At 36.7% G+C, this 13,089-nt stretch overlaps 1 protein-coding gene across 1 annotated transcript; it reads left to right on the forward strand.

The window, feature by feature from the left end:
- Positions 1 to 541: 541 nt before the first annotated feature.
- rhbg (Rh family B glycoprotein) lies at positions 542 to 11,498 on the forward strand. The gene is made up of 10 exons (XM_008430823.2): positions 542 to 942; positions 5,500 to 5,686; positions 6,118 to 6,268; positions 6,383 to 6,530; positions 7,284 to 7,450; positions 8,532 to 8,669; positions 8,827 to 8,960; positions 9,119 to 9,240; positions 9,666 to 9,739; positions 10,746 to 11,498. The coding sequence occupies exons 1-10, from the start codon at positions 708 to 710 to the stop codon at positions 10,818 to 10,820; spliced, it is 1,431 nt and encodes a 476-aa protein (XP_008429045.1). The 5' UTR covers positions 542 to 707; the 3' UTR covers positions 10,821 to 11,498.
- Positions 11,499 to 13,089: the final 1,591 nt, after the last annotated feature.

The following is a 13,089-nucleotide window of genomic DNA, read 5'->3' on the forward strand; positions in this document are numbered from 1 at the left end:
CAAAGCAACATATCTGTCAGTCTGTAAATGAAGCCACCTCTATTATTGTAGTCAGCTTTTAGTCACCATGTGTCTCAGTGTTGCTATAATCACAGAGAATAACTTAGCACCCATTGCCAGTCTTGACAATCATAAACGGTTCCTAATAATAATCATGTAAAATGCACATTTTGATTGGGAATCCTGAGCAAGAGCCATAAAATGTGTTGCTTGGAATTTATGGAAAAACACAAAGCAGTAAAGTCAAAGGAAAATTATGCATAGTTTTCTTTTTTCTTTTTTTAAAATAAAATTTTAAATCTACAAAGTTATCTGGAACGTTCAAAATGGATTTTTTTTCACAATCAGCCCCATCTATTTTTTGTGTTTTTGTGAGCTACTAGCTGAAATGTGGTCACCATTCCTAAACCTGTCCCATCAAAAGTATAATTAACAAACTGAAGGTGAGTTTAGACACCTTGTCACAGGGGGCGGGACTAACTTTGTCTCCACCTAACTTGGCCTGGTAGGTGTGACCCAGCTTAACAAAATCACATGTGAAGCTCTTGTGTTTGTCTGTGAGCTTCTTCTTCCACCCTCACACACACAAACTCCCCAAGCTTTTGGTGTCTACACCGTGGACGCCCCAGCCCAACTTTCTGCCCTGGATCTTTGGAATTGAACAAGCCTCTCCAAGCCTCTGCTCCGCATCTGACTTGCAAGGAAACATGACAGACTCATCTACCAACATGCGGCTGAAGCTGCCAATTACCTGCTTCATCCTGGAAATCATTCTCATCATCCTCTTTGGTGTTCTAGTGGTGTACGACCATGACACAGACGCAAAAGCTTTTAACAAGAATATGAAAATGAATAACTCCACAGGGGGTGGGCACAACGGACATGGTTCTGGAACATCTGATGATACCGACTATAGGAATGACTTCTACTACCGTTATCCAAGTAAGTTTTCTGTAGATCAGGTGTCAAAAGGTGTGTCTGCGTGTTTCAGCAATCCAGTATCAGAATTGATGGGAAAAAAATGCATGCAAATTTTTAAAAAAATGTTTGAATATTTAAAATCTTCTCAGGGTTGTCATTTTTTGTTTGTTTTAATGGTGGGGTTGTTTACTTTTCCAACAAACCTCAAATACAAAATAGTGATTCTTTTTTTAGATGAGACTAAAAGCAAAATCTAAAAATCCATTACATGAAAAGGGGAGGTTTAGCTGCTTATCCCTGAAAGACCTAGACATAGAAAAATGGATATAAAAATATGTATTTTTATTTTTTGTGTTTGTTTTTATCAGGTTTTATGGAAACAACATTGGGTAAATTGCATGGCAGAATTTCCCATAGACTATTGACAGTAAATTACTAGAATAACATGGAAACAATATTTGCATCTCAATGAAAACTACTGAATGTTTCATTGATTGCCTCTGATCTGCACAAATTCATCACATCAGCCAGATATGCCAGTTCTCACACATACTTTGAAGCCCTGTGGATTTAGCTTTCCTCTCATACATTGTTTGAGATTCCCAAAACAAATTTAGGACACTGGGTGTGGGGCAAAGTGTTACATTTCACTGGTGGCACCACTTTGTGCTGCCTAGCCAACATGTTGTGCTCTGATTATCATTCTAAAAGGGATGCTGAGGGTCTCAAAGGGGCTGTCTGCTCTTCAGTCAGACCTTGAAATGATCAGACATTTCATCTATTCCACAAAATGCCAATATTATCCTTCAAAATTTCAACCTTATACAAAGAACTGGGGTAAACAATAGAATATAACAACTTATATGTAAAAATTGTATTACAGGTAATAACATTTGATACACCGGTGCACTACTTTTTTATTTTTTATTTGTGATAAAAGTAATGCAAATGAAAAGTGCAAAGTAAATATAAACATATGGGGTGTGCAAACTGGAGAGTATGAGGGTACTCTTTGTGACAGCTATTAGCCAGGTGTGTGACTTTCAGCCAATAATGGAAATATCAACCAAAACTTTTGTAAGACATTTTCAGTTTATCTTTTTTGGACTGGAACAGTGAATCTCAGGTGTTCTTGCTCAGCTAACATTTTTCAAGTTGTCATAGTTCTTGACCCTGTGGGAGGAATTTTTATGCAAATTTCCTTTCTGATAGCATTCCAAGACTGAACTAGAAAATTCCTGAGGACATTTAACCGGGGCCTGCATAAGTGTGCCCGTCCGTTGGAACCCAGCGTTCTGATGCTAAAAATTAGCATCAATGCTAAATAAAAGCTGCAATTTACTCTACAGGATGTGGAGAGTCTCAAGCATGTTGAGTAACATGTACTTATGCCATTCTGTATGTTCAAATTAGTGTGTAAGCTAAAATTAGCCAAAATGCTAATGTTAGCCTAAATGCTGGCAGTAGCATGTGCAACATCACTAACATGTTGTTTTAATTTGACTTGCTTCATTCAGTATACTAAATATGTCTAATTAATAAGCAAGGCAGTCACTGCTCTTTCATATGTAATGCTAATGGCAGGTCCCAACAATACTGATCAAGCTCTATGTCTGGGTAAAATTTTGTTTTCCAGTTTTTGAAATATATAGCAAGGCAGTCTAAAAAAGGAGTGTTTTTATTCTGTAAATTCATCCATGATTAATATAATCTACTTACACAGCAAACAGAAAATAGTAAAACAGACAATAATACATTGTGATAAATTTGTTTGACTTTAATATTTATCTATTCAATAATATTTTTCAGCTTTTTAGCTTTGTTTTTTTTTAGCAGGAAATATCATCAGAACATCACGTCAAAGTGTTTTTTTTTTCACATAAAGAAATATTCCTATTTCCAATCATGCTGTTATGCATTCTCCACATGCAAAAGTTTGATTCTCTTTTTTATGTACTAATGCAAAAGAACATAACCAATATTTCCTTAACAAAGGTCGATTTTAAAATGCAATAATGATTTACTACTGTTGAGCACACAGACATGTCAGAGTCTGGGAGGCGTTTACCTTCAGTCATCTCTCTCATTCGTGAGGGCGGAGCTTCAAGCTAGAGCAAAGAATGATGGGAATTTTTAAAGACTAAACCCTCTTCTTACATAATAACCTTTAACATATTCCCCCAGAAGCAGGTTGCTATAGAATCTCCTCTAACTTCTCCCTTTCAGTCACTGCAATGTGGACATTTGACGTCGTTATGAAGCAACATGTCAGTTGTGACTTTCTAGGAATGCCACACCTTTGTTTGATGAATCCAAACTTATCAAACAGGAGGTACCTCTATTTTTGCTTCATAAAGTTTGCTATGCAGCAGTAGCATCAACATCTGCTGTGAAATTTCCATTGCATTGTGTAGCACATAATGAAAGATGTATTTAAGGGCAAACATTGCTGTTTTGATAACTCTGACTGAGCAGTATCATTGTCTAAAGTTTATCTCTAAACAACAGAAGGTCAGTCAGAGAGTTAAGCTCAAAACAAAGTGAATGAAAGGCAGTGAAAAAAGATTCTTACTCTCATTTTTTGATTGTATTCAGGAGTGATCTACCTTAAATCACTTTGACTTCTACTTAGCACTAAAAAGACAAATACAGCTTACATTCGTTAAAAATTTCCTTTGCATCAAGTCTGACAGAAAACACTTCGTTTTCTCCCACTGACTGACTTCTGCATAGACACACATGACCTCATTTGACATAACTGACAAGTATTTCATCCTAAATAACAAAACAAAACAAAAAGATGCTGTTAGCTTTATGCAACATGTGTCCATCAAACAAATTCTGTATGAATTTCTCTTTACCTTTTGCAGCACTGACACAATATCAGGACACACAACACAGTTCAAAGACTTAAAGGAACATAAACAGTTTTATGAATTGCCGTGTCTCCACAGAAGGTTAAAAAATAAGGCGGACAGTCAGGTCCAACCCACTTTACAGTGTTTAACCTGACACCTTTTTGTCACAGAAGTTGGAAATGAAGATCACCGTCATGGCTCAGAGATATTTGTACAGAGGCTTCATCCGGTATCCGTATCATATGCTGGGAGAAAGGAAAAACGGCGATGTATAGTAAACAGAAACAGGTTCAGACAGGTTTCATGCTCTGCAGTGTGGAACCCCTATACTATCTGGAAAGTAAATATTTCATAAGAACCAGTTTAACATCCAGCTTACATCAACCAAAGCAAAAAAACAAACAAAAAAAAAACAAAAGGACTTACAACTAACACTAATAGTGTAAAAGTATAATAGTATAGAAAAAAAGTTGAATGAGGGGAAATTAATTCATTTTAACAGACATTATATCATGTGTTCGTACCCAAACATGCACATTGTATGTGTTTTTGCATAAGGTGTGTATGACTGTATGTTCTCTAAGTTTCTTTTAGGACTGAAGGTTTGGTGTAGTGAAAAACATTTCACACACTTTCTCTGGTGGAACAATTCACCTGATAGCAGCTGTGCAGTTATGAAAGATATTGTTGACTTCAGTAGTTTCACCCAAACAGGAAGACAAGCTGCTTACCACTTACAAATAGATACAACAGTTAGTCAAGAGTTGCTTTTTTACTTAACCAGTTGCATACACATGGATACTTGAAAATGTGCCAGTAACACTTAGTATTCAGCTACATAAGTACTTCTGATTCTTAATTTGTGTTTTCTATGTCAGGTATTTAAGTTTTCCTCGCATTTAACAGACATGATCAAAGCAAAACGGTGAGAAGGGAAGCAAATCTCAACGTTTAAAATTCATATCAGTTGGCAGCGTAAAGCAGTTCTGTGTTCTGACCTTCATATCAACGCTCCTTATTGCGTTGATATGAAGGTTTCCATCTGGGCCACTGGGAACTGTGTGAATCTAGGCCAAAATACCAACAGGGATGCTGGAAAGAGCTCTGCTTGGTCAAGCCAATTAACAGTTACCATAACGACAGCACTCACAGCACAGAGCAATGTTATGAATGGCAGTTAATGAGCGATGTTCACAAACTGTGTGAATCAGGACAGGAAACAAGTTGATAGGGTTCGTTTTGAAAACGGGTCACCAACCATTTCTCAGACCCGTAAGTGCATTTATTTTCTTCATGCTTTTGCATAATAAGTTATAAGAGATCATATATAGGCATTGTAAAGCACAAATGAACCACAGCCTGCTGTGAGTCATGTACCTGCTTGCAAGTTACAACTGAACCTGATTTTCCAGGAAGGTTTCTGAAATTGTGCATTGTAAGAACAACTGCTGTCATCAATATGGCTCTAAAGCTCCTGGAACAATCGCTTTGTTCGTGGAAAGAGACTGTTAGTGATTATTGAATGGATTCATCTAAGAGACAACACATTGCTTGACAGCATTGATAAATGAAGTCTGCATGGAGTCATAGTCACACCTTAAGCTCAGCAGCTTATGGTACCACATTTTCAAAAGAAACAACATCTATCATCACTTATATCTAACAAAGCAGCTGCGGCACACGACCTCGTTGACCATTCGCTGTTTTCTGTTTTCTGCAGGTTTCCAGGATGTGCATGTAATGATTTTCATCGGCTTTGGTTTCCTCATGACCTTCCTTCAGCGCTACGGCTTCAGCAGCGTGGGCTTCAACTTCCTCATTGCAGCCCTGTCCCTGCAGTGGGCCACTCTCATGCAAGGCTTCTTCCATGGATTGCATAATGGGAAAATTCACATTGGAGTGGAAAGGTGCAAAATGAAATACAATATGAATACCACCATTATTTAAAACTACTCCTCTTATGTCCTTTTTTACAATGTTCTTCCTTCATTCTTAAATTAGAAGAGAGCATCACCTTCTATCCAAGGGACACTAACTGTACTTGTTCCTCTAAAGTACACAATAATGAAAAATACATTTTCTTAACCCTAGCATTGTCTCATTGTGAGGAGTGACAACAGTGCTTTAACATTACATGTTTATGTTTTTAAGTACACCTCTTTATTACTAGAATCTGGTCATTTTGAAAGTTTAGCACTGAACAGACAGTGTCACACCCCATCAAAGCTGCAGCATTTAAAAATGAGTTATTAGCTTTGAAGAAAATAAATCAAGGCTGTTCCTGACTTTATTCCTGTTTCCATACCAAACTGTTAACCTCTGTTTTTTCTGTTTGCAGTATGATCAATGCTGACTTCTGCACTGGCTCTGTGCTGATCTCGTTCGGAGCAGTTTTGGGAAAAACCAGCCCCCTCCAGCTGCTAATTATGGCTGTTTTTGAGGTCACACTGTTTGCCGTCAATGAGTTCATCTTGCTCAGCATTTTAGGAGTGAGTCACCATAAATCAAACTGCTGAAGACTTGTATTAATGATTTATAAACATATTTCATTTTCTCTGCTGACACAATCAAAAATTTGAACTATTCTGTGAATCATGTTTCAGACTAGAGATGCTGGAGGATCCATGACCATCCACACCTTTGGAGCGTACTTTGGCTTGATGGTGACACGAATCTTGTACCGCCCCAAACTGGAGCAGAGCAAACACAAGAACTCGTCAGTCTACCACTCTGACTTGTTTGCAATGATAGGTAATTCCCGTGCAAGAACAAACATCTACAGGAATTGTTTTCATAGTAAATTACACCCAGACCCATAAGGTTGCAACATGCTTTATGAATATGAGCTGTGTGAGACACTAATGACTTAATCAGAGTTTATACATCTTGTGGTTTCCCCACCTATTTTTTTCATGAATTACAAAAAACAAGACGTTACTGTGTTGCATGCCAGGTAACTATTCTGTGACTTTTAGTACCTTTCAAAAGTATTCGTATCCCTTAAATCCTCTGAAACAAAAATAAAATAGGTGTTTATTTTTTTCAAAATAAAAATGTTTGGCAGACATTTGTTTTCAACTCCCTTTACCTTCAAAACAAGAAATAAAATCCATCTTATTTCAGGGTAGTAACTATAAACACCCAGAAGATATAATGGAATGGCTCACATCATGGCTTACTGATCTGCTTGATTGCCCAGAAGAAGCTAAGACCTTCATATTCAATGACCAATCTGCAGTATTATTTGAAATATTAATTTGACAATGCAAATATAAACAGGCAAGTCATGCACTAAGCTGTCTCTGCAGTACCAGTGCTTATTTTCAGCTTGTTAAAAATGTTTAATATCTTTCATTTTACAACTATCCACTGGCTAGAAAATAATATAGAGAAGTTCAAGTGGTGTACTTTGGCAAGCCACAGAGACATTTTAAAGTCTAGTTTTCAATTTCCTTTCACTGCTGCTACATTTAAAGTCTATCTTTACCTTCAATGTAAACACAGGTACCATCTATCTGTGGATGTTCTGGCCCAGCTTCAACTCTGCCGTCACGTCACATGGAGACCCCCAGCACCGTACAGCCATGAACACTTACTACTCCCTGGCTGCCTGCACTCTGTCAACGTACGCCATGTCTGCCCTCACAGCTCACGATGGGAAGCTGGACATGGTAATAATGCATGATTACGTTTCGATTTTCAACTCTTTGTTAATTAAAAAATCTGAAAATCAGATGAAAGACTTGATGAGAATGTTGTCTGTCATTCATCCATATTTGCAGAAGAGTTTTCTAACTAAAAAAATAATTAAGCAAATAAAATAGTGCCAGAAAAGCACTGAGCCAAAAGGAAACAGAAGAAAGATGTGATATCTTAACTTGTTCTTCTTGCGCTTATCAGAGTTTAGAACACATGACTGTTACTCAATACCTGAGAGCCAATGAATGAATGGACTGAAGGTGCACACCTCCTCAAAAAATGCTGATTGGGTCTCAGCCAAATGGCTGGCAGGCTGATCAGATCTTTCTCCAAGATGAGGCTGTAAACCATCACAAGATCAATCCTCTCCACTGATGGTTATCGAGCATGAGAGGAAATTAATTAAATAGGCAGCTTGTTTCTAACATGTCTCAGTCACTTGGCTGTTGAAAACAAATCAAGTCAAGTTTATCTGATAAGCATGTTTCAGCAGCAAGGCAGTTCAAAGTGCTTAGATAAACACCATCATCAAGCAAATACACACTGCTCAAAAAAATAAAGGGAACACTTAAACAACACAATATAACTCCAAGTAAATCAAACTTCTGTGAAATCAAACTGTCCACTAAGGAAGCAACACTGATTGACCCGACGAGGGTCCCTGTTGTCAATCAGTGTTGCTTCCTAAGTGGACAGTTTGATTTCACAGAAGTTTGATTTACTTGGAGTTATATTGTGTTGTTTAAGTGTTCCCTTTATTTTTTTGAGCAGTATACAATGCATCATCATATCCATATCTGGTAGTTCATTTTGCGTTTTGGGAAACTTGTTTTGTGTCAAAAAGGTGAGTATTAAAGTTACAAATCTACCTTGGAAAAAGGAAGGACTCAGTACTTCTAGGTTTTCTGAATTAAAATAAGATTCTTTGTTAAAAATATGGAGAAAAAAAAAAAAAAAAATCTTTGCTACTACCAACTCCGTACTTTGCTTCTCAGCTCTGATATATCTTTTTTTGTCCTTTGACCTCAGCATGTGTTTGGTCTCCATGTTTAGGTGCACATTCAAAATGCCGCCCTGGCTGGAGGAGTGGCAGCAGGAACAGCTGGTGAAATGATGCTCACACCATTTGGCTCCATGATCGTTGGGTTTTTGGCAGGAATCATCTCTGTACTTGGCTATAAGTACCTCTCGGTAAGAATAAATTATCATGTTGTTTACAAACCAATTCTTATTTTCAAGACACATGTGAAGGACCTTCTATCAGAGTTTTGAGTTAACTTCATTTAAATTTCGAGTTGTTTCGATTCTTAAAAGCGTCATTCTTTAAATGTCGTTTACTTCCCATCAGCCCATCCTGGAGGAGAAGCTAAAGATCCAGGACACCTGTGGGGTTCACAATCTGCACGGCATGCCCGGCGTCCTGGGGGCCATCGTTGGGGCTGTCACTACTGCCGTGGTCCCGAAGGAAGTATATGGAAATGGGTAAACAATTAATATTTGCTTTCCTTCATGCAACATTAAATCCAATATATATTTTTTATTCAATCATTGCTAGATGATCTCTTTAGCTTGCATCATGATGAAAGAGATCTCCATTTGAACAATCAGCTGACATGTTTTTGTTTCTGTCTGGTTGTAAGTTTGGAAAAGGTTTTTCCTGATGTGGCGAGTGGAGACAGAGAGACAACTTATCAGGCCGGCATGCAGGCTCTTTCTCTTGCAATCACTCTGGGCATTGCCCTTTTTGGAGGACTCATTGTTGGTTAGTAGATGCAGAACCAGTGGCTATTAAACCAGTTCAAGAACATCCAATAATAAAAAAATAACTTTAAAGAACATAGATTATGTGATAACTTTAACAAGGTGCTTCGAGAGGGGAACAAGCTCTTTCTGAATCTGATTTTGTTCATTTTATTTTTTAAGTATTAAGAAATGCAACATATTTAATGTGAAATTAATGTGAAGAAAGATACTTGTTGTCAACTAATATATGCTTTATGGGGAACAAATGAAAGTGCAAGTCTGCATATGTGATTTTTAAAAAGAAATCTCAGGATTTCATCAACTGCAATATATAACTTGATAGCTAACTTTAGAAATATATATATTATCATACATCAAAACATCTTCTGATGAATATTATCTCCTGCCCAGAACTGAAGTAACATCTCTTCCCCTTCCTCTCAGGTTTTATTTTGAAGCTGCCGGTGCTTGGAGCTCCTCGTGACAATGCCTGCTTTGAGGACAGCGTCTACTGGGAGGTCAGTTTGATAAAAGAGGACAGTTAGAGTCAAACTGTGTGAAATGTACAATATATAGAGGGATTTCCATTGAGAACCTGGTGAAGGAGCATTTACATGACTTTTGTTTATTTAGATAAATACCCTTTAATTCTTGGCTGATTCTAAATTAAATGTTTATTCTCAGAAAAATGTACTGCAGTAGGAATTACTGCATAACATCCCTGGTATTCAGCAATTATTCCTCCAAGTATGGACAGATTCAGTCAGCTGCAGAAAAAACATTTTCCATTGCTGCTTATCAAGCTAAAATATCAAATAATTCAATGAAATATAACACTGATTTATAAGATAAAGATATTTGATGTGAGAAAAATCTAAAAAATAAAATAAAATAAAAATTATTTTTGTTCCATTAGAATTGCACAAAAAGTAATTTAATGGGTGATGGCATTGAAGGCTGCTTTTAAGTGCAATCCTTAGTTTTTGTAAAGTTTTGTTTTTTAGTGTTACAAACGTGTTTCAGATGTTTTGGGGTCTGGTCATGTATGATATCTGGCCACCAGGGGGAGCAAATTTACCAATTCTTGCTGGAGGTATTTGCTGCTATTGTCCCACAAGTATATTGTGTGGCATATTAGTTTTACTATAATTTTATGTATTTTTTATTTCCTGGATGCAGATGCATAAATCAGTATTTTCTAGAAGTAGCTACTTAAATCTGTTCTAAGATTTTATTGCCAAAAAGAGACAACATTGTTAAATAACATTTTATTATTTGTTGTGTCCATAGATTTAGTTTTATATGTCTATTCACATTATGTAGTAAAACATTATCAATAAAAAAAAAATACTAAAATAATATCACAGTGCAACAAGATTAGAAAAATGTATTTTCAGCACTTAAGAGTGTAATACTTGGAAATATACATAAAACAAATGATGCACATTATTATAAAGCACGGTGAGAGAGCTCCTGATGTTCAATTTTCAGTAATTCTCAAGTTTTATTATTTTTTATTCTCAGGTACCAGGAGAAGAGCATTTTGAGGAAGAGCTAACTGCTGTGAGGACCGAAGAAACTGAGAAGATCAACAGTTAGACACACAGAACCAACCTGAGGTTTTAACAGCACTTGAAAGCCTACAGGCTACAAAATACTCTTTATACTCCTGCCAGCTGCCAAACAGTTTATACATTTGAAACGTTACCTGTTTTTCAAGTCAACAGAACAGAAATGAATGAGTAAAACCACTAGAGGTCAATCTAGAGCTGCATCTGTGAACACGCTGCACTGATAAAGGATGTTTCCATTTATTAAAAACTGCTTTGTTGTTGTCCATCAAGCACAAATGTGAAATAATTACGTATTTTTACAGTAAGATTAAACCAAAGAGACACTTGAAACCAGATCAATTAATTTAGCTAAATTCCTTTAGTCAAGATTAGATCATTTTAATAGGATTTATTTTAAAGTAGCTCTATGTGTTCTTTGAATTACTGAAAAGATGTAATGCTGTGAGGAAATGCTGTTTAACTGTACATTACATTTGATTACATTAACTCTAGAATTGTATACAATTCTGCCTCATATTAAACCACTTCAGTCTTATTGTTACTTATGTACACTTTCATATTTGTATGATAATCTTTAAATTGATTTCCAAATTGGCTTTAACCTACATGAACATTGTTATCTTGACTGTATTTAGAAGAGCAGACAGACTTTTAAGTACAGTTTTGAATAGTTTTGGGCTACAAATAAAGTTTTCAAAGAGTGTTTTGTGTCATGTGGTATTTAAAATCTAGCAGGAATATATCAGAAAACACTGGTTCAGGAATTTTATCTATTAAAAATTATTGCAACTGTTGGCACTTAATAATATACCAACTATAAGACTCACAGAAATAACTTTGCATTTTGTCCTTGTTTTGAATTGAAGATCAGCTTTCAGTGGACACCTGGTTTAAACCCATCAGTGATATTCAAACTACCATTTTTGGAAAGCTAAAATAAAATCTGGATTGTTTCCACTGTTTACGTTCAGCCGTGTCACAAAAAAAATATTTTCCATCTGCAGATACTGAACTGTTACCAAAAAAAAAAAATCCCAGTAATTATAAAGCAGCAACTCTCTGAGAAGTTAAACTTTTCCACCACGATCTGATTCCCTCAACACTGAGCTCAACCGCTTATACTTTTCTCTTTCAAGTGTGATGCTAATAATGTTGCTACAGGACACATCTTTTAGTGCAGATATGCCAAAATAATAACTTTATTTCCATAACATTATTATTAATAAAACAAAAATAAAATACAAGCAATATATAAAATGTCCTTCCGAACGTCTGTGGCCTTCAGCTGAAGCTCAGCTGTGTTACGAAGCAGAACAAAGATCCAATACAGTCGTGGATGATAAGTAGAGGAAATTCTTTGCCTTCCCCAGGGACAATAAAGAAAAGGCAGAAGTTTGAATTTATTGTTTTTTTTTGTTATTTATAATGTCCTGTCCTATTTGTCACCAGAAGATTGACGAGTTTTTGCAAATCAAACTGAATTTTTGTGGAGAATATTCAGCTTCAAAAGGGTTCATTAAAAATATGTGTTTTTAAAAAAAGTCCAGCAGACCTCCTGCAGGACGACCTGAAAAAGAAGCAAGCAGATGGGGGATTCAGTAAATCTTAAGGGAGAAGTCATGGCATGAATGGTGAGGCTTGATGCTTTGTTGCCCATATCCATCGATCCTGACGTACTGTAGGTTCACACAAAACGGACAGCTCACCTTCTGTTTGGCTACTGGTGTAAATGTGTTCCAGAGACCACTAGGTGGTGCTGGTAGGACAACTAAGACTGCCAGGCCTCATTGTGAAGCTTTTTGAGAAGCAATTTACATGAACATTTAATGGCAATTAACACTGGGAATGAGATTACAGCAAATAGGGATTGACAGAGGGAATATTCTTCTCCTAAAATAAAAAAAGAAAAGTGTTGTTTAAAATGTTACATTCTGCTGACTTGGATGCATTTGCTGTTGTCATTAACAATTTATCTCCTCGTGGTTCTAGTCCTGTTAATCAAGCCATTTGCATATCCTGATGAGCTGCTTGTGCCCTGCAGAATTATTCCTCCCTTTTTAGTTTAATAGAGGGCCCCTTGCAGGCTGCAGGAGCCTCGCCTGACCCCCCACCCAGCGTGGTGATGGCGCCACGGCGTGAACAGGCACTGCAGCCTTTTCCCAGGAACTAAAAGACAGGTGGACAGCTGTTTACTGAATAGGCGCTCATACTGAAGAGCTTAATTGAGCTTCATAGGGCTAATTAAAATGCAAAGAAAAATAATCATGATTATGGTAATTATTTCTAGTGTCCAA

Source organism: Poecilia reticulata, linkage group LG16, assembly GCF_000633615.1.
Source record: "Poecilia reticulata strain Guanapo linkage group LG16, Guppy_female_1.0+MT, whole genome shotgun sequence".
NCBI classification, from domain to species: domain Eukaryota; kingdom Metazoa; phylum Chordata; class Actinopteri; order Cyprinodontiformes; family Poeciliidae; genus Poecilia; species Poecilia reticulata.

Excerpts from the sequence above, each read along its gene's own strand:
- rhbg (XM_008430823.2), top strand. The coding sequence starts at position 708 with ATGACAGACTCATCTACCAACATGCGGCTGAAGCTGCCAATTACCTGC. Across the intron at positions 6,531-7,283 it reads TGACTTGTTTGCAATGATAG|GTACCATCTATCTGTGGATG; the intron begins GTAATTCCCGTG and ends ATGTAAACACAG. Across the intron at positions 8,961-9,118 it reads AAGGAAGTATATGGAAATGG|TTTGGAAAAGGTTTTTCCTG; the intron begins GTAAACAATTAA and ends TCTGGTTGTAAG.